Genomic DNA, 25,721 nt, shown 5'->3' on the forward strand with positions numbered 1-25,721 from the left:
GCTGAGACGTCTTCTCGATCCTTCTAATCTCCTGCCCTCATTATCGGCCTGCGGCCCTGCGCTCGTTCAACCACCAAAAAATTTAGTCGTTGCTGCTGTAGTCAATGCCCTTTGCCGTGACAAGTACACCGAGAAGGGAAAATAACGTTGCCTGCCGTTGCCGTGAACTCTTCGCTGCCGGTGGTCGTTGGAACCGAAAGTCCGATTTAGGTAACCCCTTGAGTTACTCTCAAATTGAAAATTCGTTATTGTTTCTTAGATGATCCTCAGATAGGAAATTTCCTTTATTAAATCGTGCATATAATCAAGAATTCATTATTATCTCCTAGTTTAAATTAGGTACTAACATACTTTAATCAGTTACCTTTTTTTTTTGGGCGGGGGGGGGGGGGTTGGACAGTTACCTATTTCAATTTAGAAGGAAATTACAAATTAATAATAACTTGCATAGTTGCATCATTGCCATGTCATAATCGACGTGTCATGGGTGCTACGCCATCATATTGCCATGTCGTGATGTCCATCTCATCATGTAAATGTCATTTATTGATTACATGTTTAGGCTTGTATAGATTAGATTGCACATTATGTTAGATTAATTCATGATTTTAACCCATCATTAAAATTAAGTCATGTCAGATGTCTTTTGTTTAATAATTTATTCATGTTTAACTAAGGTTAAAATTGCATATAGTTTAGCGTTCATAAATAAGAAAAACCCACAAAAAAAAAAGTAGTTAGAATTACATAGTCATTAGAAATCATGTTTAGGCCGGACCTGCATGATTTCTAATGACTTTGCTTTGTGTATATTTGAGAAATTAACTGTGATAAGGTTATGCTTTGCTTTGCTTTGCATCGAGGATAGCCCTATTTTTAGCAATTTATTTACATGCTTTGGTTATTGAGCGTTATATAAACTGCTTGCACACCCGCATGATCGGCTCTCTCATGTTACTGGCTTAAATTAAAATTGACCAAGACTAAATACAAAGTATTTTTTAAATAAAAGGAAAATGTATCGAAAGGGCGTAATCAAGTCTCCGTATCTATAAATTTCCGATTCACATAAGTAAAGTGCTCTCCCACATTTTACTTGAGTTTCTTATCAATGTACCAATAACTGGTCAACGATGACCCCAAAAGGTAAAAAAATCGCATGTGTCAAGTACCAAGTTGCGATTAATAAAGCTTGGGAGAGTTCGTGCTAAGCACGAGCAGTTGCCTCGTGAGAAGAACCTTTGTTCCTATTTAGTAGTCCATTAGCTTTCCCTTGGGTGGTTCCCTTCTGGAAAGGTTGCGACAATAATGGGTCATTCAAGGAAATTACTATTACTATTCAGTATAGATCACTGTACATGCATGAAGTGCCAAATGCTCTCCCGAAATGATTACTCCTAATTAAAGTCGACCGTGTGCTTTCTAAGGTTCTTGTCCGAACGTGATAACACAACATCATAAGATTGATTCTATTAGAATCTACTTACACAAGTATGGTTTATGTAGCTCAAGTCTCCCTGCAACATGCTTTCCTCCTAGTAAACGATAAAAGCAATCATTTCTAGAAAAAAAAATTTCAAATCTTTTTTTTTTTTCGCGAAACAAACGGACCCTAAGTAGCATACGATATGATGAGGGGCATAAGATTTTGGGAAACTCGCCTATAGATGTGAATATCCTCGAATTAGACTTCGACTTCGACTTGAGTAGTAAGATGGGATTCCCAAAGTAGTGAGATGGGCGTTCGTCTTCAGAACTGTAGCGGGATATAGTGAGGGAAGTCATGACCGACTGTCTCGATACAAGGTTCCGATCCCTCGAAGCCATCAAAGAGGGTGGCGTGCCGATCGACAATGCCTTCGTCTCCGGCTCAGTTGTGGATTCAGCTAACACTCCTTACCCATGTCTCTTTGTTCTTTGCTAATGTGTTTTGAGACATTGAAAGGTCGTTCCGGTGGTCGACTTTCCAAGTCAACGGTGAATCGACAATAGAGAGGGGCCACGACCCCGTCAAGGGGCTAACGTGAAGGACTCGAATTCCACCAAGTATTATTGGCTTTGCTCATTTTCCAAATACTACTTCAGGGGTCAAACGATCTCTTTCTCTTCCAACTTTGCCCTTATTAATTTATCTAAATCCCAATTTTACCTTCACCAGCTTTCCTATGCAGATCTCGCCAACACGGGACGATGTCCATGGTGAGGACAGATCTGATCGTCGGCGAACCAGACTAGATGCCGGTTGCGCAAACTCGGCATCAATGTCACATGACCTCAGTTGAGGCTCGAGGCAGCGCAACCTTGAGGTACCATATCCAGAATCGCGACGACCTGGCGACTGAGTTGGGTCGCCTGATCCGTTGACCGCGAGCTTGCTCGCGCTCTCTCTCCCTCCTTGATCACTTTCATTTGGATATAATGCAAAATCATTCCTCTCAAAGTTTAAACGACAGAAAATGGCAAACGACAAGTACGCATATTACTCAACTCTCATTTCCATATGCATATGTAATTGGGCCTTAGAAGTGAAAACCAGGGTGTGGACATGAAGAACAAAGAGTTCATTGTATACGTTACATTGACACGCTACTCATCCTTACCTTAAATTTGAGTGAGCATAGAAAATGCCTTAGTGCAGGCAAAACACATATTACATAACAATCCCGAAAACGGCGAAGAAAATAGAATCATCAAACTTTCTTAGGGAGGGCAAATGAAGAGACAATCGAGAGAAGTGCAGCGCAGACGAAGGCGAGGAGGAGGAGGCTCGCGGCCGCATAACCCTTGTCGAAGAATTTGTCGAAGGCCAATACCGTGCCTTCGAAGAACAACTTCAGGTCCTTGGTCGCCCCGAATCCCGCAGCCGATCCGGTCGCCAGTACGTACGAAGCGATCTGCAAAACATCAACACAAAACTCTAGGTTGTGGCTGAGGTTCTTCTTTGAGATATAATTGATTCACCCTTATGTGTCGATAGTCGGATCTGATTCATACACAAGCTACTATGCATCAACCCGTACATATCGCTTAACTTTAAGATCTACATACCTTGTCAGCGAAGAAATCAAAGAGAGCGCTGGCGTCGCTGGTTATCGGTTGGTTCCCCTTGCTTATGCGGCAAAGTGTTCGCGCAATTTGGATGAGAGTGTATGCAGCTCCAACCACTATTGTTCCTAGCATGTACCTGAACAGAGTTCCTAGACATGAAGAAGATGCAGAAAGTTGATCAAGCAAGATCCCGCAGCACAACTCACCGGTACGTGTAGACATCCCAAAACCGGACTTTGACTTCCGTTGTGAGGTCTAATTGCAAGTTCGCCGTGTCCGCCGTCAGGACCGCCACTGATATGACGAGGAAAACCAGCGTAAGGAGTCTCAACGCGAGGATGAAAGCTCTTGAAGCCATCAAAGGTGGTTGGTGCCGCCCCTTATTTTCACCTCCGATCGATCTTACAAAGCTTCTTCCATCTGCCTTCTAATGCTTTGCTAGCTCTTTATTTTGTACCATCCTCCAAACCTAACACTCCACGCCACAGGATACAGTGATCTGTACATGCCCATCGTTGACTTTTGGGGTCAATCTGCGTGATGAGGGTTGACGACGAGAATGACTCCACAACGTCTCTCTTACGCAGATTGACTGGACAGACATGAACAGAAGCAAACTATACTAGGAAGGCCTTATCACTTTGAATATTCAAGCTTTTGTCGGCCTAAGCAACATTCGAATCGATCTATATTTTCTGTACTTCATTTGGCGAATCATGCGAAGAAAAGAGAGAAAGGAACTAACCGCGCGCTTTGCTCTTCTTACTGGGATTTTTCCGTCCTCGATCTTACTCGCAAATAATGAGAAAATTCATCGATCCGCATACATTTGTTGTCCCATGTTCAACCCTCATAGTAACGCGAATGCATTTTTTTTTTTTTTTTTGTCTTAGCTCATAAGCTCAGCCATATCAAGTGGTTGGAAATGGAAGCACCTACCGATAAATGCTGTTTCTCAAGCTTGCACTTCGATTCTTGATTCATCCGTACACTAGTTTTGCATTTTCAAACAGTAGCTCCATATATGAATTTATAAAAAAAAATGGATCAACCATAGTCCGATGAGCAAAAACTAGAAGGAGAATGAAGTAAATTCCAACAATAATTCTTCAAGTGGGCAAAGACCTGGACTTCGCTTCCCGACAATTCCCACTAACGCAAAGACAATTAGGTCACGGGTCAAATTGCATCCTTTGGTGGTTTGTGAAAAAGCCCAAAAGGCCAATCTCACAAGTCACTCTTGCAACTTTCTCTTTCCCCAAACCTCGTCCCTTTGTTCAATCTGCAGAATGTTTTTTTTTTTTTTTTTTGGTTCTTTTTGAATGCACAGACAGCTACAAGTTCATCATCTTCCTGGTCCACCTCATAAAAATCCCTTCTTTGCTTTTTGCTTTTTGCCCCCCTTTACCATCTCAATTTAGTGAACTAATGGCATGTTCCAAAGAACAGCAGAGTAACAAAAACTTCAATGATGTGATGCATAACCCCATGTTCACACAGACGTTGATCTTAATGTGTGGTTATATATTCTAGACCAGCGATGACATGACAATGGCAATATCTTCGTGTATCAGGACATCGAACCAGCGATAAGTTGGTCCCCCATCTCTGTATGTGAATCTAGAAATTTGACAAAAGAATCACAAAAAAAGCTGACAAGATTTTACAGACCCGAAAGAACAACGACATCGTTGAAATAAAAGAAAGAAACAAGAATCGCAGTGCTTTTGACTGAAGCATCAGTATTCAGCAGTACCTTCAGAAACAAGAATGATTACACAGGTAAAAAATTCAGGAGACCTGGAGTTGGATAAAACAAGTAACCCCACAGGTCCTCCACTTGCCTTGAGACCCCACCTTTTCATTTCTATGTCTTTTTGCAGGATCCAGTCTTCTTCTCTCTTCTCTTGAAAATTCACTGATTCGCGGTTCATTGTACAAGGGTTGTTGTGGATTGGATTAACTAAGCAACTGCATGAATTTTGAAACCCATAAAAGTTCATTAAGAAACATGTTTACCCATAACTCTTGAAGAAAATTGGTCTAAACATCTCATGACAGGAAATGGGTAAAGAAAAGAAAAAAATGTAAGAACTAAATTTAATTGCCGTTTGCTAATGCTGGACGCACTTTTTTCGATGGTGGAATCAATCTGGGGGATGGTAATGGAAGAATAAGACTAGAATAGATAGAGCAGGCATACCTGTCAAGTTCTTTAGTTGGGGTAGGGGAGAGATGATGTTGGTGACTCACTTCTCTCTCCTGTTTTTATCAGTAAGGATGGTGAAGAATGACCCATCTTCCTCAATATCTCTCGTACACTTTGAATCAGTAACTCTCTGACTCTGACTATCATGATGAATGCGACCACCATTGCTGACAACATTCCTCTCAGAGTCCTCCCTGATTTTCTTTCTCAGCTTCTCTTCTGCATCCCGCAAGAACTTGAACTTTGGTGGTGGTGATACCCTGATCCTGCTGAACTCTGCATCAGTTGAGGACTCAAAGAGAGGGTTGAATCCGTGCGGGTTATGGTATGCGTCCGCAGGGGAAGTGCGAGGGGGTGTGAAGAGAGATGGAGAGGCAAGAGGAGTGAGAAATGGGGTCTCCACTGTGAAAAGCAAGTCACTCAAGCTCCTTCCTCTTGAGCCCTTTTCGCCTCTGGACCTGCCATCTTCCGACTCCAAGTCTTCCTTTGTCTCTTCGACAATGGTGAAGAGAAATCTGGGAGGCCCTCCAATCTTGTGCAGCCTCATGAGCTCTGTCTCCACGCTCTCCTCTTCACATGGTTTTACCAGAATATCCTTGTTTGGGTGGACTTGTAGTTGTTGTGGCTGATTCTGTGAATCATTCAACTGGGTATCACAGATTAGTCCTGAGGAAGCGAATCCTTGGGGATTCAAAGCTGTTTGGCTCAAAGAAGATGCCTTTTTACAGCAGAAAATGTGCAGGAGCTCTTTAGTTGGAGTGTTGTTGTAGCCTTCTTCAATTGTTCTGTTTGTGATCCTCTTTTTCCAACAGAGCAAGTAGTAGAATTCTGCAAACAGGGCTAGAAGGAGGCAACCAAAGACCACACTCAACCCCAGTCCAATTCCACTCAAAGATTTCATCTTGTTCCCACCCTTTCGTGCAGTCTTTCTTGTAAATCAATCAAGGGAAGAGAAGCTACTTTGCCTAATTACGAATACGCACTAAATAGATAAATTAGAAAACTCTCTATCTGAAATAACCCAAAGCCCAAATGCATGTTAGAGCAAACCACTCTGCAGAGCACATTGCAAAACTGCCAAAGAAGAAGAACCTTGCACTGAACTTCTGAGAGCAGCTTCAATCTTTTCTCTACTCACGACTAACGAAAAGTTAACCCTTCAAGAAGAACTCCACTTGATTGAGCTCAGTCGTGAACGCCGAATCTCTTGCTGCTTCATCAACATAAAAGAAGCTGGTGGTGAAAAAATGCCCACTTTATCAGCTGAGAATAAACTCACATCACCCAGCTGTCGAAAACAAACCCAGAGATGCTTTCGTTCCTCAAACATCACCATCGATGAATCATCATAAGTGACGATGAAGAAGAAAGCTTCAACTCTTCCTTTCTTCTTCCAACGCAAGAGCATCAGATAACTCTTGGATAAATTTCACTGTTGCCATGTGACTGTCCTGAGACTCCTGACGCACCTCCCTATATCTAGATTTCACCAGACACCAGCAAACAAAAAAGAATTCCCCCCTTTCTGTTTTTTTTTTTATGGGAGTAAAGCATGTGGATACTATGTTTAGTGAAGAGGGAGATGATAACAGCAACGAGGGAAGAGGCACAGAGAGTCGGCAACACACTTTTACTGGTTGTCTTCTTTTTATATGGTCAGAAAATCACATCGCTCGAGGCATGCTCACATGGGATCACAAGTAGAAGGACAAGGATCTCTTTTCAAATCATTAAGCAGTGGGAATTATCAAGTGCATCTACAGACTTGCCCCTCCTGTGCATGTCGTTTTCCACCGCAGAGCTCTCGTGAGGTGTTCCTGGCTGGGGAGGGCAATTTTGTACATGCAAAGCCCTGAGGAAAGGCTTCAGAACCTGTGTCAACTTTGACATGAAATTCCCCCAGCTAATTTCAAAGGTTGATATTGAGTTATGACCATGTGATTGGCTTGGGTTTTGCTTATTGTCTCAACTCCCCAAGTGCTTTAAAGGGTGGCATCTTTTAGTTCAAATCCTTAATTAATGCCCCTATAGAAAAATGAGTTGCAAAAAGGTTCATGTTTTGAACTTTTTTCGTATGCTCTAGTTGGAAGTCATCATCAAGTCACTCCAGAAAATTAACTACTCAAAGCTTAATTACAGCTGAATTTGAATCTCTGTAATGGGTCTGTGTCAGTTCCATTTCTCACGCTCAAACCGGACTCCTCCCTGCCTCTACGCTCGACGTCGATGAGACAAAACTCAACTGTTGGAATCAGACCATTCGCTTGTTTAATCGTGACTTACCTGAGTCGAGCAATAGCAGGCTCGAATCGGACGCAAATTAAACAATATTGCCAATGGTCGGGGCGAGTTGTTAGGCACGAACATTATCTAAGTTCAAGGCGGCAGCTTCAAGCATAGAAGGTCCAAATAACTGTTGAAGGCCCTTTGAACTTTAGGGAGCAGATGAGCTACCTTCGCTCCTCCCTGATTAACTGTATATCTTATCTTCAATTTGTCTAAATTATTGGATCTGGTCTAGAATTTGGCTTTCCGGTAGATGAGCAGCCATCTGCTTCTTCTGGTGGGTGATGGGTCCAAATTGTCTAGGCATTGATGGACACTTGAGATGGAGTGCCAGAATTTTTGCACAGATGTTTTCCCTGCATTCAATGAGGGAAAGTCATTCGGTACTCAAACACAATCAAAGTGGCAAAAAATGTGGGTCTCAAAAAGTGCTGGACACATTTGTCACCATTAATGAACAGATGCATGGTCCGTCACTGCGTGATTTGATTGAGGCATTTAATTATCTATTTTTCGAGATATGAGATCTTGAACTTGAATTGCATGTGCAATTTAGCATTTTCCAAGTATGTAGTAACGGATATTAGAGAATTGCCTGTTAGATAGCACTGTTGGAGATATTATTGCATGTTAGGTATGTTGTTTGATACTTTGTTATTTTTTAAGATAGTTAATTTATTGTTCGGGTACGAATACCTATCTCAAACAAATAAAATGTGATGAAAAGTCAATTGAGTAAAGATGTTGTCTTTATTGAATCTCTCTTCCCTTTATCTTGAACTAAAATATTTTACCAAAGAGAGAAGCACCCAAATCAACTAGCTCTTTCTTTCTTCTCGCCACTAGTCTCAATTGCAACCATCGGCTTCTATATTCCCTTCCCATGGCCCGCGATCTCCATCTCCATCAACATGTCGTTGTGGGACTTTCTTTCAATTGCGAGCGTCATCGACGAGCGAGGTTGCCGCCAAGTGTCCGGGCAGCTTTAAACGTCGGGATCGAGCACACCTTCATCGAATAATTAAAGTTGAGCATTGTGGGGGTGATGCAATTTAGCTTGCCACAATTCAAGTTGGGTTTTTACACGGTTCTATCAAAGCTCTTACGAGAAAGAAGTGTCGTCTTCTTCATCATGTTCTTCAATATTTGTCAAATTCGATAATGACGTGGATTACATTCAATTTGGTGTGGGTTTTGAGCATTTTAGGAATGGTAATATATATTTTTTCTTCCAACTTTGCCCTCCCCTTTTCATAATGTCAGAAATGTCACCTTGTGCGACATTGCCAGCGGGTTGCGGGTGAGGCCAGATCTAGCATGCGGTAGCCTTGTCCGAGGTCACACGACCTCAGGCGAGGGTCACCAGGGTCACACAAATTGAGGTGACCATCACCTAGGGGAACCCTCTTCGATAGCCCACTAGGCTAGTTTTGAGTTTTTTTTTTATTTTATTTTAAGAAAAAAGAATAGCAAATCATTTACAAAATGTGATTTTTTCAAAATACTATTTAAACCAAAGTTGTTTCCCAATGCATTTTTAGATTACAAGATTTACTAAACACAACTATTAATCTCGATAACAATTAAACTGTAACAAGCTTTATCTATTGCTCCCAGGTTCATTTCTGGTAAATCCAACAGTTGTACATTGGAAAGGACTTCCTATTAGGATCACTACAAGAGATGTGGCTCCTTACACGCACCGTCGCTACGCAGAATCTCATGAACTTCCTTCGAAGAACTGTTAATAGAGTAGTCATCGTGCGGAGCGTGATTTTAAGATCGAAATTTTACCCGATCAAACCTTTTCGACAGTTACTCCTTTTCGAAGTTTTCATTCTCTTCCAAATGCTATGGCTCTGTTCGTTTCGCGAGAAATACATGATTTGCAAAATATTTTCCTAAAAATGATGACTTGTATCGCTCGCCACAAAAATATTCAGACATAAAGTGTTGTTGACGACGATGAAAATATTTTCTATTGACTAATTATTTCAAGCGTTATGGACGATTACATTTAAGAAAATAATTTTCAAATTATTCTTTTTTTTTTTTTGCAAAACAAGTAGAGCCTATGTTAGTGTCACTAATCAATGCACACAAAGACAGTCCCTCGATAATGGGACCGAGCAACAATACAGTAAACCTAAGGATCGACCAAGGTCCACCATTGACGATTCGTGCGACCATAGTTTAGTAACAGGGTTCCAAAACTTTTTGGGAGAAAGAATGGATGGTCCCCTGGTCCGAGCGTGACGCATATCAATCCATATTCGGTGGGAGAAGTGTCAAAAAAATCCTAAGCCTATTATATTCAGTCCTGAACGTTTTGCATTGATGCCAATTAAGTCTTAAACATTTTATTGATGCTAATTCAGTGCTAAATCTTTTATATTTATGTCAATTGAGTTAATCCGGCCAATTTTGACAGATGATCGTTGACGTAGACATCAATTGTCCTACTAGCACGGTTAGCGCTAACTTAGATATTTTTTTAATATTATTCTAATATTTTAAATATTTTTAAGCATTTTTTGGTTTTTTAAAAAAATAAAAAATATTTAAAGTATTAAAAAAATATTAAAAAAAATTCACGTTAGCACCAACCGTGTCACGTAGGATAATTGACGTCAACGCCGGTGATTTCCGATCAGAATTGACTCAATTGGCATAAATGAAAAATATTTAGGACTAAATTGGCACTAATGTAAAAGGTTTAGGACTGAATTGGTACTAATAAAAGATTTAGGACTTATTGGCATTAATGCAAAAGGTTTAAGACTTAATTGGCATAAAAAAAAAGTTTATGATTGAATTGACATCAATGTAATAGATTTAGGATTTTTTTTTACACTTTTCCCCATATTCGGTACATTGTCGAGACAATGAATGAAAATTCATGAGTCGCTGGGTCCCTCTTGGTCCTACGAAGGTCGTCTTCGTTTTTTTTTTAATTATTTTTTTCGGTTGGTTTAGATGATTTGATTGTTGGTCCCATGATGGTTTAGGGTTCATAAAAGTGAGACAAGATATGCTTATAGATACGATCAATAAAAATCTGATTTGGGACCAGAGATAGATTTTGTTCTTTAGTCATCGTGATCCAGTTTGCTTTTCAATGTTCAACCAATCCGGATTAACCAACAAAAATCAGCTCAAGTTACGGCATTTTCAGCCAAATTTGAGGACACCCACTTCGATCCGACCGCAATTCTTAGTTGAATATACACATCTTGCGTGCAGTTAAGATATGGATTGCGCTTGTTTAGAAAATTGGTGCTTCTTGCTTCTTTTCTCTACTCCATTTCATGCAATGAAATTGTAGTTCTCTTCGAGTAAAACAAAGAAAGCAGTAGAGGCAATTTCACAATACTTGATGAGATTGTACGACGATGCCTTCCAATGTAACAGCGACCTCTTCATCCACCTCCTCGCTGCCGGCCGAGCCGAGCCTCCTCATTGGGATTATTTGCGGTGACGGGGTGGCGTCGGAGCGGCACATCGGGCAGCTCGTGTGCGAGTACAGCCACATGTCGATGCACGGCGCGTGGAACGAGTGCAGGCACTCCGGCAAGGTGCGCAGCTCCTCTCCCTCTTCGAATTCGCTCAAGCATATCGCGCACAACTCATCCTCGCCCACTACCTCGTCACCTTTCTGATACTTGTGGGCCGGAACCAGGTGAATGGTCAAGTTCTCGATGCTGCTCGGTGTCTCGAAGGCCTCCCGTAGCCGCTGAGGCCGGTTGTTGCCAGGGCGTTGACGGCACCAGCCGACGGATATGCAATGGTAGATCGTCATGACGAGTGCGGCCGACGCCACCCCGATTAGGAGGACGATCAATTTGGTGTCTCCGAAAGAGCTATCCGGATTCCCCATTAAAGCACAGATTGTAACCAAGGCTTATAGGTTTTGTTTAAGGGGGGGTTCTACATAGTCATGACGGGAATTGCAAGAATTGTAGCGTCTTCCAAGCGTAGATCATAGTACAATACAATATAATTCCCAATCACATAATCAGGACAAAAGAAATCGTCATTTATCATCTTATTTTTTGTCTTGCGATCTTAACGAAGCATATGAAGTGTTCGTACCATAATCTTCTTCTCCTAAATCAAGGAGGAATATGTCCTAGAGATTCATGTCCATGAGGTGAGCGGGCATAACGTGGGAGATTGGTCATTATAAGAATCATTGCATGTTCCGTGACGAAATGCGACGAATTAACACTGTATATAGCGTATGTCACATCAATTTGCACAAACAAATCTGGTCTCTTTTCTCGTTACAGAATCATTGAAATCCTCGTGTTCTATGTGCGACCAACCTTGCCATCATCTCCAAGATATGTGTTTGTTTCTTTTGCTCTGCCTTTTCATTCAATTGAGGCAGAGATCGGGGCGCGGCAAGAGCAGTTTTACAGCTACTCGACAGAACCGTCACAGAACCATTTCCTTCTTGCGTGGTGTGGCTGCAGCTGAAAATGCGAAATGATCCCGAGGTAGATGAAATGAGTTCTGGCTGATCCGTTCATACAGAGTCTAACCAGTGTGTGGATTGCCGGGCAAAATAGGATCTATTTTAACACATCACGCGGCACGAAGCATACAGAACAGGCTTCTAATTTGTGCAGCTCGGCTCTCTTCTTTGGATCTTACGATTCTGCAGAAGACAGGCAAACAATCAGAAGAACGGAGAAGTATTTCACGGCTACATCATGAAGATGAAAGTGGACAAGAAAAGTCGAGCGACGGAGCATAGAGCATGCGATAATTTTCAACTCACAGCATTAGCAATCAAGCGAGCATAAGCCTTACTTAAACTAGAAAATTTGCTCCAAGCTACACGATAAAGGTGATGGTGCAAGGAGGATAATCAGTTTTCACTTACTCTCTTGGTCCCTCCAGACAGTGTCCATCAACTGCTTTAAGGCTGCGGCTCAGGTCAAGGACAATGGTCCTAGCCACTAGGGGAAGCATAGGACGCGTGAAAGAGGAGACTATCATAACAACTTTTAAATTAGTCGAGCGAAATCATTAAAGAGAGATAGCAATAGCTTGAAAGTAATCCCAGATAGCGAAAAGCAAATACCCAGCCCCAAAACAGTTTTTCCAATTTGTGTCCTGCCCCCTGCCCACAGTAGCTGAAGAAAAACAAAATGCACGAAGACATGTAACTGGAAGTGAACATATTGCCCGATTCAGAGAACCATGCCAGTCACGAGGTTTGTTCGCATGAAAGGTGGAAGAACGGTCGAGGCATGAAAATGTCATGCATCATAAAAGCATTTGTTCGAGCAATGGGACCTCGGCATTCATGATTATAGTAAAGCCTATGTTTTCTTCCCCCTGCAGGTTTAATACCTTCCTTTCACTAAAACAATTTTGTAGGGGCAGAAGAGTATATCGGCCTGATGGCAACTCGGTTTTCTGAGATCCTGCCCACGAGCCGTAAATTCTTTTCTTCATTCACTGAAGCAACTTACTGGTCAACTCGTGCCAAAGCTTAGTGACCAAATCAACGAAACTAGAGAAGAGCATGAGGATATTAACAAATGAGACTCTGAAACATTCTCTATGGGATGACTGATAAGACACTGTCCAGAGAACACGCAAACTCGAGTAGAGCCGCTCATGAGCTGCATTTGCAGCATTTTCCTCGGAAAATTTCTCGTTCACACAATCAAAAGCCACAAAATGACCTCAAGTTAAGGGGATCCCGAGGAAGAAAATGACAGAAATAAATAACGAAAGGCGACAACAAAAGCAGAGGCGATCGCAGTGGGATTCGAACCCACGACCTTTAGATCCGGAGTCTAACGCGATATCCACTCCGCTATGCGATCACGCCATTGTCACTCTCTAAACCAAATCTACAATTGAAAACACCAAAAACCTCGCTCGGAGCGGCGAGGCAAAAACGCTTCGTCCCTCAGGAGCACCGCTCGCTTTTGAGACATCATTAGCATTCTCAGCAAGCACATCACAATGCGATCGGGATGGACAGAAACCTAAAACGCGATTGACCATGAATCGGATCGGAGATACGCTGTCGCGATGACAATAATCACTCAATCGGCACGCTAATTGACCGTAACGCTTAGAGAGAGAGAGAGAGAGAGACAGGTACCGAAGCTCCAATGATGAGAGAAAACGCCGAAGGAGGAGGGACCATGATCAGATCTGAATCTGAATAGTGAAGACAAAGAGGACGAACCGCTTTTGTCGCTGTGTTCTTCTCGTCGGCGACTTTTTGAAGGTTCGTTGCGACGATCGCCGCCGCCCCCTAACACACCCGCGAAAGGATTGTGGATTCTGGATTGGGCCTCTTTCAAGACCACAGGCCCAAATTATCTCCGCATTTTTATCTTTCTTGTGGTTTTTTTTTTTAAGATATTAGGAAGATATTGATACCCACTTCCTTTGTTCCGTGAAAAATAAATACTTTAAAAAATATTTTCATAAAAATAATCATTTATACCGATTAAAATAATTATTAAATGAAAATAATTTTATTATCATGAATGATGAATAAATTTTTCGGTCCATTAATTTTTATAAACAATATAAATAATCATTTTTAAAAATATTTATTTTTTGTTTATGAGAATTAGAACTCTTATTTGCCTTGATTCATTCAAAACAGGGTTGGATTCGTCATTTCATAAATACCATTGTATTTACTAATTAATTAATTATCTATTTAAAGGGTATTGGTATTGTTTTCTTCTATCTGGACTTCCTAAACGCTTTAAGAAAAGGAAGGAGGAATAGTTCATAGGCCTCCACGATTCTTTATACAATTTAGAATTCAATATACTCATCATAGGAAAATATTTAGTGAATGAGAGTCCCGAAAACTTTGACCAAACGATCATTTCGGAAAAGTTTTTGTAATTGTCAATGCAAAAAATATTATGCATTTGAAAATTAAATCGATTATAAATTGAATGTTTCACAAGTATCCAAAATACCAATTAATACGATACATTTTACATAAACAGAATTAGGCTAATAATTTTAGCAATGATGGCGGGGTTGTATACGGAATTACGAGGAATTAAACAAATCTCCCAGTATTATAAATGAAAGAAATAAAAAAAAATGGGGAGTAAAAAGCTATAAATGTTGTGGCTGCTGGGATTCGAGCCCAGGTCTCCACGGCCACAACGTGGAATTCTTACCACTAAACTACAGCCACTAGATGACAAGCAGTCGAAAAATTATTTATATAATGTAAAAAATTAGATTATAGTTATTACATTGCATGGGCATAGACGATGGTGAATGAATAATCGTTACGAAGAGGTCATTCAAACTGCGCGATGGATAGCTGGTTATGGTCGTTGGACAAACTAAACGTGAACGTAAAATGATGTTTGATCATGAGTTGAGACAATTGAGATGATCCTGAGCAGGGTCCCTCAAAAACTTGTATTGATTCAAGCAAACGTGCTTTTCAATTGATTTATCCGTGATGAAAAAATATCGATTTTTTTACGATGTCGGACTGAATAATCTAGTCATATCGATTCAAAGTCGCCAAGTCACGTCAAGAAATACGATATTTTCATATTTGAGTGACGAGATTGAAGAACAATCGAGTTTCCATATTGATAGCGAAGTCATGAGTGAGGCGTTGGATCCAACGTGGTGGATAAGCACACAATGAACTTTGACATGATTGACTTATCGTCTCTTGACAAATTTGAATTTGATGACATGATGCCAACAAGGTCTCCATAAACTTTCTAATTAGCGTGATTCTTTGAATTCGCTTGGTAGGTTAACCTTTTAATTGACACAATTGAAGATGAAGGTTAATTCTTTTGCTGGGTCTTCCATTGGCTTTAAGAATGCAAAAAATATTTGATCTTCGAATATGGGAAGGTTGTTCTTTTAAAACGTCGAAAAGAAAAGAAAAGGTCGATCGGACGCACCTCACCTCATCTCGATACGGCATTTGCATGAAATGCATGAGAACGAGGAAGTGAAAGACGGCACGTCATGGCGTTGCGCGCGAGATCTGCCAATCGCATTGCACTCTCTGGACCGTCGAACGAAGTTCTCTCGGCCATTTTCACAGGAGACACGCCAGTTGGAGCAGAACACTGCCAGATCTTTCCCTCTGTTTCTCTGGAGTAATCCTGCAAAAAAATCCTTAAATCTTGTTTTGTGGGTGTATGTATCTCTCTGTCTCTCTGTCTCTCTCTTTGTGCAGTCATGATTTTCGATCAATTTGGTATCAGCGTTATCATCAATTGTTGATTTCCATTTGTGGGTTGTGCCTGTTGATTGCTTATGCGTTTAGGTGCGGGCTCTTCTTGTTGTAATATAACGCGGAAGCTAACCCAGATCTTGCAAATAAGTCAATGCGAAAAGCCACGAGAAATAACGATGAACAATAAAGGACACCAGAAATTACGTGGTTCGGTCCGAATATCGGTACCTACATCCACGGGAGAGCCAGCAAGAACAATCCACTATAATCGGAGAATCGGAATTACAATCGCTCAATACGCTCGTGTTTCCCGCACCTAGATTATACCCAAACCCAAAGTGTTTACTAATAAACAACTTACTTGGATATAACAAAATAAATAAAGCTCACGAAGCACAAATCCGTCCGCGTGTTCAAGCCCAAGCAACGGCTCGCGCACGGCCAAGAAACTAGAACGTCTCTTGCTTTCTTTCTCGCGCGGCTTTTCTCTACTTGGTCTTCTCTTCTTTGTGCGGCTCACTCCATCACTCCTTTTGGGTGCTCATTATTATATATGAGAAAACCCCTTCCTTCCTTCTCTTCCTCCTCATCTTACGAAGGCTTCTGCTAGGGATAGATTAAAAGAAAGAAAACCCTCTTTCTTTTACTCCATGGGCTCCACAACAAAATATATTATTTAAGCCCCTCTCTTGATCTACCATTACTCTCTTGATCTATCATTACTCTCTTGATCTATCATTACTCAAGAGAGAAGTGTCAGACCAAAATCTTGAGCAATGATCAAACGTGGTCCCCATATTTTGTCTTGTGGTGCCAATAACAATTTTAAACTCGAGACATATTTAACAATTCTCCACCTTGGCTCGATGTTTGAAGCCAAGTTAATAATGCTCATCATCCATGCTTGCTCTCCCAACGCCCCACGGGCGTTCACTCTCTACAGACGCCTAATAGTGCTCAAGCAAAGCTTGAGCTTCGCCAAAGGAACAGGCTTAGTCATCATGTCCGCGGGGTTCTCTGTTGTAGCAATCTTTTTCACAACAATCTTACCCTTCGCTAAGACATCTCGGATGAAGTGGTACCTGATATTGATATGTTTCGTTCGCTCGTGATAAACCGGATTATATGCCGGATAAATCGCACCTTGGTTATCACGGTGTATATCAACACTTTTCTGTTCTAACCCAAAGTCCATGAGCAAACCTTGCAACCATATTGCCTCTTTCGCTACAAAGGTCGGTGCCATGTACTCTGCCTCGGTTGACGACAAGGCCACGTGATCCCGTAATGACGCCTTCCAACTAACCGCACCACCTGCAAGCGTAAACACGTACCCGGCTAAAGACCCGCACTCATCCAAGTCACCCGCATGATCGGAATCCACAAAACCAGTGGTCTCACTACCATTATTGTCCCTCCGGTATACTATACCAACGTCCGATGTCCCCTTCAAATATTCGAGGATCCATTTCACGCCTTCCCAATGAGTTTTACCCGGACGTTTCATATAACGACTAACTACACCGATGCTTGTGAAATATCGGGCCTAGTGCATACCATAGCATACATAATACTACCCATTGCACTAGAATAAGGAACACGAGACATATGTTCCTCTTCCTCCTCGGTCTGCGGCGATAACTTAAGCGAAAGTTTAAAGTGCTTCGCTAATGGTGTACTCACTGAGACTTATTTGATTGCATATTAAAACGTGCAACAATTTTCTCAATATACTTCTTTTGAGACAGACGTAATAATCCTGCAGTCTGTCACGCAAAATCTCCATACCCAATATTTTCTTCATGACACCTAAATCTTTCATCTCAAACTCAGCACTCAACCGCCTCTTGAACACATCAATATCGGACATATTTTTCGGCCGCTATCAACATATCATCAACATATAATAGCGAGATATATCAAAGACCCGTCCTCCAATCTCCCTGAAATAAACACGGCTATCCATCGACTCTTTGAATAGTCCCGACTAGCCATGAAAGCGTCAAACCGCTTGTACCTACTGTCTAGGAGATTGTTTCAGCCCATATAAAGATTTCTTTAATAAGCAAACATGATCTTCCTTACCGGAATAGCAAATCCCTCTCGGTTGCCTCATGTAAATCTGCTCCTCCAACTCACCGTGAAGAAACGCTGTTTTCACATCAAGTTTGCTCCAACTCGAGATCCCGTGCAAAGCAACTAAGGCAAGTAAAACACGAATAGAAGTATGCCTTACCACGGGAGAAAACACCTCACTGTAGTCAATGCCTTCCCGCTGGGTATACCCCTTCGCAACAAGTCTCGCCTTATATCTCGCCGCCTCGACACTAGGGATGCCCTCTTTCCGTTTGTAGACCCATTTACTTCCGACAATCTTCTGGCTCTTGGGTACTTTAACTAACTCCCATGTCTGATTTCGATGGAGTGATTCCATCTCTTCACTCATAGCCCCTAGCCACTGCGACGACTCGGAACTAGCCATCGCCTCAGAGTAAGACGAAGGCTCATCTGTCTCCACCTCATCACCTACGGTCAAAGCATAAGCAAAATCTGTATAAGCATAACGTACCGGTGGTTTAATTTGCCTTCTCTCGTCATGCTGCGGCTATACTATGCTGCAGTATGCATGGTTGTTCATTATCACCGATTTCGGGAATTGCGGCCTCATCTCATAGTCTCAACATCTGTTACCTCCGAGGTCTCCGGAGTCTCCACCGAAGCTCCACCTCACTACTAACACCATGATCCGTCCGCTCTGCTGGTTGTGTCTCGTAACTCCTCCGTCGAAGCATTTCGGTCTCGTCGAAAATCACATCTCTGCTGATTAGAAAACCGGGTGATCCGGGATCGGTGCACCACAGCCGGTAGCCTTTCACCCCATGTGCATAACCCGGAAATATGCACTTCTTCGACCTCGGCTCAAGCTTACCATCACTCGCATGAGCATACGCGGGACATCCGAATATTCGCAATCCGGAGTAATCAACGGGTTTCCTCGACCATACTTCCTCCGGAGTCTTCCACTCGATAGCGGATGATGGAGATCGATTAATCGGGTAACATGCCATGTTCACCTTTGCTTCGGCCCAAAATTCCTTGCCTATTCCAAAGATGCGAAAGCATGCTCCGAGCCCGCTCAAGTAAAGTTCTCGTTTCTTCCGTTACGCCACGCCATTCTTTGTGGTGTCCCAGTTTGTGCGGTGTCTCACAATCCCTTCTCTCTCGAGAACTCGGTAAAATCTTTACCACGTAACTCCATGCCGTTATCGGTTCTCGGGCACTTGATCCGTTTATCCGATCGCTTCTCAATCAATGCCTTAAATTTCTTGAACCGATCAAACACATCGATTTGTGCTTCGTAAAGTATACCCATACCTTCCTGGAATAATCGTCGATAAATGTCAAGCATATAACGAGCACCTCCTTTCGAAGGAACAGGAGACGGGCCCCGGACATCCGAATGAATATATTCTACCGGTTGCTTGGTCGAATGAATACCGTAGCAAACTTAATCCTGCTGCTGCTTCCCAAAGATGCAAGTGCTCACATAAGTCTAACTTACTTGTCTTCGACCCTTTAACAACCCTCTATCACTCAAAGATCGTCATACCCGCCTCACTCATGTGCCCTAGACGCATATGCCATAAACGAGTTAGATCGAATCGACTCACCCGATGAAACCTGCGGCAGCTCTCCGTCACGGTCTCTCCCAAGTAGATGATAGAGAGAACTCACTTTCTTCCCTTTCATCACCTGTCATAGCACCTCGAGAGATCTTCAAGACTCCACCTTCGGTGTACTTACACCCGATATCATCGAGTGTCCCCGGAGAAATAAGGTTCTTCTTGAGCTCCGGTACATGCCTTACGTCCGTCAATGTGCGCACCACGCCATCGTGCATCCGAATCCGAATCGTCCCTATCCCCACAACCTTGCAGGCTGCGTTATTCCCCAACAGTAACTCTACCACCATCTCGCAGCCGGTAAGTAGTAAACCGGTTCTTATGAGGCGTCATATGATAAGAACACCCCGAATCTAGCACCCATTCATCTCCCGATGAACCCGCAGCCACACACAAGACAGTCCCTCGCATCACTAGTGCTCTCTTCAAGAACGTTCGCCACACTTGGTTGTGGCTTTCGCTTATCACCTCTGTTTCTCAACTTAGGACAATCTCTCCCGATGTGCCCTTCCTCGTGACACTCAAAGCACTTCACGCGTCCCTTGGACTTTCTATAGCGTGACTTAGATCCGCTTTTACCTCGCCGCCATTGGACCCTCGTTGTTGCTCTCTACCCCGAATCACTAGTCCTCGCGCTACATCCTGCGCTAGATCGTCATCTCGCAACTTTCTCCGCCACTCTTTAGAAAATAAGGCGGACTTTACCTCTTCCGAGGTAATCGTAGTACGCCCCCGCAATGCTGAATCGCAAAGTGCTCCCATGACTCGGTAGGGAAGCTAACAACATCATGCCCCTCTCTTCATCATCAAGTGTCTTACCGACGTTCTTCAAATCCATCATGAGTTTATTAAATTCATCTAGATGGGTTCTGATAGACGTACCTTCAGTATATCCGAATTGGAACATCCTCTTCAACATGTATAAGCGATTGTTCAAACCCTTCGTTACATAGAGCGCCCGAGTTTTGTCCACAATGCTTGCGGTATCCTTCTCCTCACCAACCTCTATTAACACTTCATCCGATAAATTCAACGAGATTAAACTTCTAGCTTTCCTCATTACCACATCCTTTTCAAAGATCTGTCATCGTTTTGGGCAACTCGGCCTTGCCCTCCAATGCTTCTGCTAAACCTTGAGTTGTCAATATCGCCTCCATCTTGAGACTCCATAACCCAAAGTTGTTCCTCCCGTTAAACTTCTCAATTTCAGCTTTCACTCCAGACATAATTGCAATAACAGGATATCCAGATAATAATCGGACAAGCAAAAGCCCCAAATCACAATCTAGAATATCCGAACCTGGTGCTCTGATACCAATTGTTGTAAATATAACGTGCGGAAGCTAACCCGGATCTTGCAAATAAGTCAATGCGAAAAGCCACGAGAAATAACGATGAACAATAAAGGACACCGGAAATTACGTGGTTCGGTCCGAATATCGGTACCTACATCCACGGGAGAGCCAAAGAAGAACAATCCACTATAATCGGAGAATCGGAATTACAATCGCTCAATACGCTCGTGTTTCCCGCACCTAGATTATACCCAAACCCAAAGTGTTTACTAATAAACAACTTACTTGGATATAACAAAATAAATAAAGCTCACGAAGCACAAATCCGTCCGCGTGTTCAAGCCCAAGCAACGGCTCGCGCACGGCCAAGAAACTAGAACGTCTCTTGCTTTCTTTCTCGCGCGGCTTTTCTCTACTTGGTCTTCTCTTCTTTGTGCGGCTCACTCCATCACTCCTTTTGGGTGCTCATTATTATATATGAGAAAACCCCTTCCTTCCTTCTCTTCCTCCTCATCTTACGAAGGCTTCTGCTAGGGATAGATTAAAAGAAAGAAAACCCTCTTTCTTTTACTCCATGGGCTCCACAACAAAATATATTATTTAAGCCCCTCTCTTGATCTACCATTACTCTCTTGATCTATCATTCTTCTCTTGATCTATCATTACTCAAGAGAGAAGTGTCGAACCAAAATCTTGAAGAATGATCAAACGTGGTCCCCATATTTTGTCTTGTGGTGCCAATAACAATTTTAAACTCGAGACATATTTAACACTTCTCTTGTCGTTGCGAAGCTTTGCTTGGTATTTTTGCCTTTTCTTGCTTGCAAAGATTTCGCTGTCATTTAACTACCCTCTCTCTCTCTCTCTGGTTGGAGCAGTTTGGTAGCGCCCCATCTGATTTGGGATTAGCAACGCCATATATAGTCATCAACTAAGCCCGTTCATCAAGAAACGGGCAAAACAAACCCAGGGTCTCAGATTCTGCTGGTTCATTTCATCTTAACCCCTTTTGCTGTTTCGTTCAGACGACATTCCAAGTATCAATTTTTTGTAATTTTGTTCTGTAGTTTTGATTTGGTGCTTTTGTTTCCTCCACAAGCATTCTTTGGGGAATTCTGTATACGTCTGTGCGGCTAACTGGTCCGGAATCAGGACAGTTGAATTTGGGGATTTGTTTCCTCCTGGTGCGGGGGACAAGACTGACCCGTCTTTTCTTTTCTGTGCTCAGCAGAGTAGATTTTTGTTCGAGCAATGGCGAGAGAAGTCGCGAATGGAGAAAACCACACTTCTCCGAAACCGCCCCCAATCCCCTCTCCTTTGAGATTCTCGAAATTTTTCCAGGTAAATGCACAATAATCGGATCAACGTTTGGTGATCGGTTTCTTTTCATTGGCAGCAGGTGTAAAAGCTTTGTGCATGAGAGCTTTTGTTTTCTGTCATGGACTCCAACCTGCCTGTCTGACTGTTTTATGTTCTGAATCAAATCTCATTATAGAGGGTAGGAAATGTTTTGTGTCTGATTGCTCATCGTTTTGGCAAGCTCAAGTACTGTCTTTTGTGCTCAGGTTCGCCTCGGATCTTCCTTTTCGATGCAAACACGTGTTCATTTTGGTGTTAAAGCAAATCCAGATTTCCTTTCACTTAATATTCATGTTCATACTATGAAAATCGTAATATAAATAAGTTCTCTCATGGCAGTCCAACATGAGGATTTTGGTTACTGGAGGGGCTGGATTTATTGGCTCTCACCTGGTGGACAAGTTGATGGAAAATGAGAAGAACGAGGTTAGTTCTCATAGCGGACCAATTTATAGCCTTTTGACAGGTTTTCCTCTTTGGTGGGAATAAGATAAATTTTGATCCTGAAGGTTTTCATTTATTGAACAGTATCCAACACTGTCCTTTTTCATGGCTAAAACACTTCAGTAACAGTTATGTTTCATCAATAGTATGGATATCGTCATTTATTCTGCGAATTATTCTGTTATAGGTGATTGTCGCAGATAACTATTTCACTGGATCCAAGGTTAATCTGAAGAAATGGATTGGCCATCCAAGATTCGAGCTAATTCGCCACGGTATCTCTTCTTGAGCTGGTTACGTATCTAGCAGAGCAATCACAGACCGTTGAAAATGCCTGTCCGGTTGTAATCCACCCTCGAGATATTGGATTCAATCACCATCTTTCCACTGCCAATGCTCGCTCACAATTCAAAAACAATAAAAGGATTTTCACTTGACACCTGACTCAATTTTACTTTTAGTGTGGCCGAGAGCATTCATACCTGGGGTGCGACTTTGAAATCCGAAATGTAGATGGAGAAGCAAGATTATTGACCCAGTTTTCAAAATCTTGTTCATGATGAAGTATTGAAAACAGCATGTTGAGGAAGCATCAGAGTGTATATACTTCATGATAACTCCTGTCTTGTATGCTATTATAAAGTTCTAATTGGTCTCGGAATCTGAAGTTTACTGCTGTTAATCCTCACCTTTCTCTTCCACTTCGATGACTGTATCATCACACCCTAAAAGCAGCTGAAGTTGGGATATGATGTCCGTACATTATGCAGATGTCACGGAGCCATTGCTAGTGGAAGTTGATCGAATTTACCATCTTGCTTGCCCAGCGTCTCCGATCTTCTACAAATACAATCCTGTCAAGGTGCTTCTCTCTCTCTCTCTCTCTGTGGACCAGCTAGTTGAGCCTCAACCTTCATACCCAACACTCCTTGTGCATTTTATTGAAGATCTGACTCAAAATATTTGATGCTGAACAGACCATAAAAACCAACGTCATGGGTACTTTGAACATGCTGGGTCTTGCCAAGCGGGTGGGAGCAAGGTTAGGGTTACTATCCCTGTTGGCGCCTTGACAGTGAATCTGTCTTTAGTCTCTCATTAATGCACATGGTCATATTACAGGATTTTGCTGACGTCTACTTCGGAGGTTTATGGCGATCCTCTTGTGCATCCTCAGAACGAAAGCTACTGGGGAAATGTGAACCCAATCGGTATGTATACTTAGTCAGGACTTAGGTGAAAAGCTTGGTGCATTGTGGTCATAGGAGGTTGAGTTCTTTGCATCATGTTTAAGTTGTCTAATTTGAATAAGGATTCTATTCCTAGTGACAATAGGGTAATTTTCACTATCTATCTTAACTCTCTTGGTAGCCAGAGGGGCATTACTTTTGTGGTATTGTGGCAGTGTTGGCAGAAATGCTCTGACGAGTTCTTTCGGAAGAACTTCTGAATTGATTAGTAAAGTGGTTGTCGAAATTCTGCAGGAGTTAGAAGCTGCTATGATGAGGGGAAGCGTGTCGCTGAGACTTTAATGTTTGATTATCACAGGCAGCATGGGATAGGTAGAATGCCACGATTCCTTATGCCACTTTACCTGTTGATGAGAACTGCAAGTGTGGTGTGTAGGTCCTGTTGATGAGAACTGCAAGTGTGGTGTGTAGGTCTTGTCTATATCTCGAGTCTAAACATCTTTCCAATCTTACATGCCTTATTAACCTTGGCAGAGATAAGGATTGCTAGAATTTTCAACACCTACGGTCCCCGGATGAATATTGATGATGGCCGTGTTGTTAGCAACTTCATTGCTCAGGCAATTCGGTAGGCCTGCTGTTTCTTGCAACTCAAGATTTTTCATCAACTGTCCCAACATTTTTGCCACGTTTGGACTCCTGGATTTAGGCTTACAACCAATCGCATCATCATCACCGAAAAAACGCCGCTTTATGTGCAGGGACGAGCCCTTGACTGTTCAGGCGCCTGGAACTCAAACTCGAAGTTTCTGCTATGTTTCTGATATGGTATTAGAGAGTTATACATCCTTTGTCATATTGTTCTAATGAGGCACTGGGCATCAACAGTACCAGAGCCTTAACTCTATCCATGGAATATTTGAAGGTTGATGGCCTTATACGACTGATGGAGGGAGATCATACTGGACCGATCAACATTGGGAATCCAGGTCACGATGCTGCACCTTTTCAATGACACAATGATTTAGTGTGTAGTGAAATTATTTTGCTTCTTACTTTCATTTGGCATTTCAGGTGAATTCACTATGCTTGAGCTCGCCGAGAATGTTAAGGAGGTGTGCCTTTCTTTTTCTTTATCAATCCATTGTTGATCTGTGATACATTACCTGAGTCTCATCCACGGTCCGATGACTCACTGCACCATAATGATTTCAAGAATACATCATTCTTAATGGTCTTGATGTCAACTTTCCATTTACATACAATTATGCGACACCGCAGCTTATCAATCCTAAGGTGAAGATTGCCATGGTGGAGAACACGCCGGACGATCCCCGGCAGAGGAAGCCAGATATCTCCAAAGCCAAGGAGCTGCTCGGTTGGGAGCCAAAGGTGAAGCTGCGCGATGGCCTGCCGCTCATGGAGAACGATTTCCGAACGAGGCTCGAGAGACCCCGAAAGTGTTGAACAATCATACCCCCACAGCATACAGCATTCTCGTATTCGAGATTGAAATTATCATCTTCTCTTCCCTTGTTTCGTCAGTGAGCCGAGCTTATCTCCTCGGTTGTGAACGCTGAGCTTCTACTTCAATCCCATTCTGTCCTCGTCCAACTCCTTTCTCTGTTCCCCTTTTCCATCAGCATGTGGATTCTCCTGCCACACAAACGATCAGATTGGGACAGTGGTGATTAGTATTGTATGTGCCTCTTTCAGACCAACAATGGATGAAGGGTTCTTTTGAAAATGCTTGCAATTCTCAGTGATTTTTTCGGTTCTTTAATGTAGTTTCTTGCTTTGATTGAAATACTGTTATGGTAATGACATCCTTTCAGTTGAAATCCCATTATTGTAATGACAGCTTCATAATTAAAAGAAAGGCGGTAACCTTTTCTTATCTTACACGACTGGAAAATCTCTTCTTGGCCAAGTAAGAATCCCACATGATAAAATGCATCATGATGTTATGAAAAACTTCTTTTCAAAAAA

The 25,721-nt window shown here is 42.2% G+C and overlaps 4 protein-coding genes and 2 non-coding genes across 12 annotated transcripts; 1 reads left to right on the forward strand and 5 right to left on the reverse strand.

Moving 5' to 3' along the window:
- Positions 1–2,526: 2,526 nt before the first annotated feature.
- On the reverse strand, positions 2,527–3,561 carry LOC115726709 (CASP-like protein 4D1). Its single transcript, XM_030656707.2, has 3 exons — positions 3,255–3,561; positions 3,049–3,184; positions 2,527–2,894 (listed from the first exon to the last, which is right to left on the reverse strand). The coding sequence occupies exons 1-3, from the start codon at positions 3,404–3,406 to the stop codon at positions 2,691–2,693; spliced, it is 492 nt and encodes a 163-aa protein (XP_030512567.1). The 5' UTR covers positions 3,407–3,561; the 3' UTR covers positions 2,527–2,690.
- A 1,118-nt stretch (positions 3,562–4,679) lies between these two features.
- LOC115726712 lies at positions 4,680–6,912 on the reverse strand. Of its 3 annotated transcripts, none has more exons than XM_048279446.1 (2): positions 5,252–6,912; positions 4,680–5,025 (listed from the first exon to the last, which is right to left on the reverse strand). In XM_048279446.1, exon 1 carries the CDS (start codon positions 6,156–6,158, stop codon positions 5,298–5,300), a length of 861 nt encoding a protein of 286 aa, XP_048135403.1. In that variant the 5' UTR covers positions 6,159–6,912; the 3' UTR covers positions 4,680–5,025; positions 5,252–5,297. The 3 variants fall into 3 exon arrangements, 2 of the variants coding, with proteins under 2 accessions (XP_048135403.1, XP_030512573.1); XM_030656713.2 differs by having other exon boundaries at positions 4,680–5,019; positions 5,252–6,909; XR_007198541.1 differs by lacking the exon at positions 4,680–5,025 and adding an exon at positions 5,041–5,173 and having other exon boundaries at positions 5,207–6,912.
- A 3,880-nt stretch (positions 6,913–10,792) lies between these two features.
- LOC115726701 (RING-H2 finger protein ATL52-like) lies at positions 10,793–13,823 on the reverse strand. Its single transcript, XM_030656685.2, has 2 exons — positions 13,671–13,823; positions 10,793–12,203 (listed from the first exon to the last, which is right to left on the reverse strand). Exon 2 carries the CDS (start codon positions 11,418–11,420, stop codon positions 10,908–10,910), a length of 513 nt encoding a protein of 170 aa, XP_030512545.1. The 5' UTR covers positions 11,421–12,203; positions 13,671–13,823; the 3' UTR covers positions 10,793–10,907.
- On the reverse strand, positions 13,314–13,386 carry TRNAR-CCG. The gene has a single exon. It is a non-coding gene; the product is annotated as a tRNA-Arg (tRNA).
- An 846-nt stretch (positions 13,824–14,669) lies between the features above and the next one.
- TRNAH-GUG lies at positions 14,670–14,741 on the reverse strand. Its single transcript has one exon. It is a non-coding gene; the product is annotated as a tRNA-His (tRNA).
- Positions 14,742–15,483: 742 nt separating this feature from the next.
- LOC115726699 (UDP-glucuronic acid decarboxylase 3) lies at positions 15,484–25,247 on the forward strand. Of its 5 annotated transcripts, none has more exons than XM_048279444.1 (13): positions 15,624–15,710; positions 22,139–22,237; positions 22,438–22,524; positions 22,730–22,817; positions 23,313–23,404; positions 23,520–23,584; positions 23,665–23,753; positions 24,027–24,104; positions 24,267–24,360; positions 24,494–24,560; positions 24,658–24,721; positions 24,807–24,847; positions 25,014–25,247. In XM_048279444.1, the coding sequence occupies exons 3-13, from the start codon at positions 22,444–22,446 to the stop codon at positions 25,197–25,199; spliced, it is 945 nt and encodes a 314-aa protein (XP_048135401.1). In that variant the 5' UTR covers positions 15,624–15,710; positions 22,139–22,237; positions 22,438–22,443; the 3' UTR covers positions 25,200–25,247. The 5 variants fall into 5 exon arrangements, with proteins under 5 accessions (XP_048135400.1, XP_048135401.1, XP_030512542.1 ...); XM_030656682.2 differs by lacking the exons at positions 15,624–15,710; positions 22,139–22,237 and adding exons at positions 21,518–21,879; positions 21,968–22,080; XM_030656683.2 differs by lacking the exons at positions 15,624–15,710; positions 22,139–22,237 and adding exons at positions 21,518–21,879; positions 21,971–22,080.
- The last annotated feature ends 474 nt before the right edge of the window (positions 25,248–25,721 follow it).

Source organism: Rhodamnia argentea, chromosome 5 (genome assembly GCF_020921035.1).
Source record: "Rhodamnia argentea isolate NSW1041297 chromosome 5, ASM2092103v1, whole genome shotgun sequence".
Lineage (NCBI taxonomy): Eukaryota > Viridiplantae > Streptophyta > Magnoliopsida > Myrtales > Myrtaceae > Rhodamnia > Rhodamnia argentea.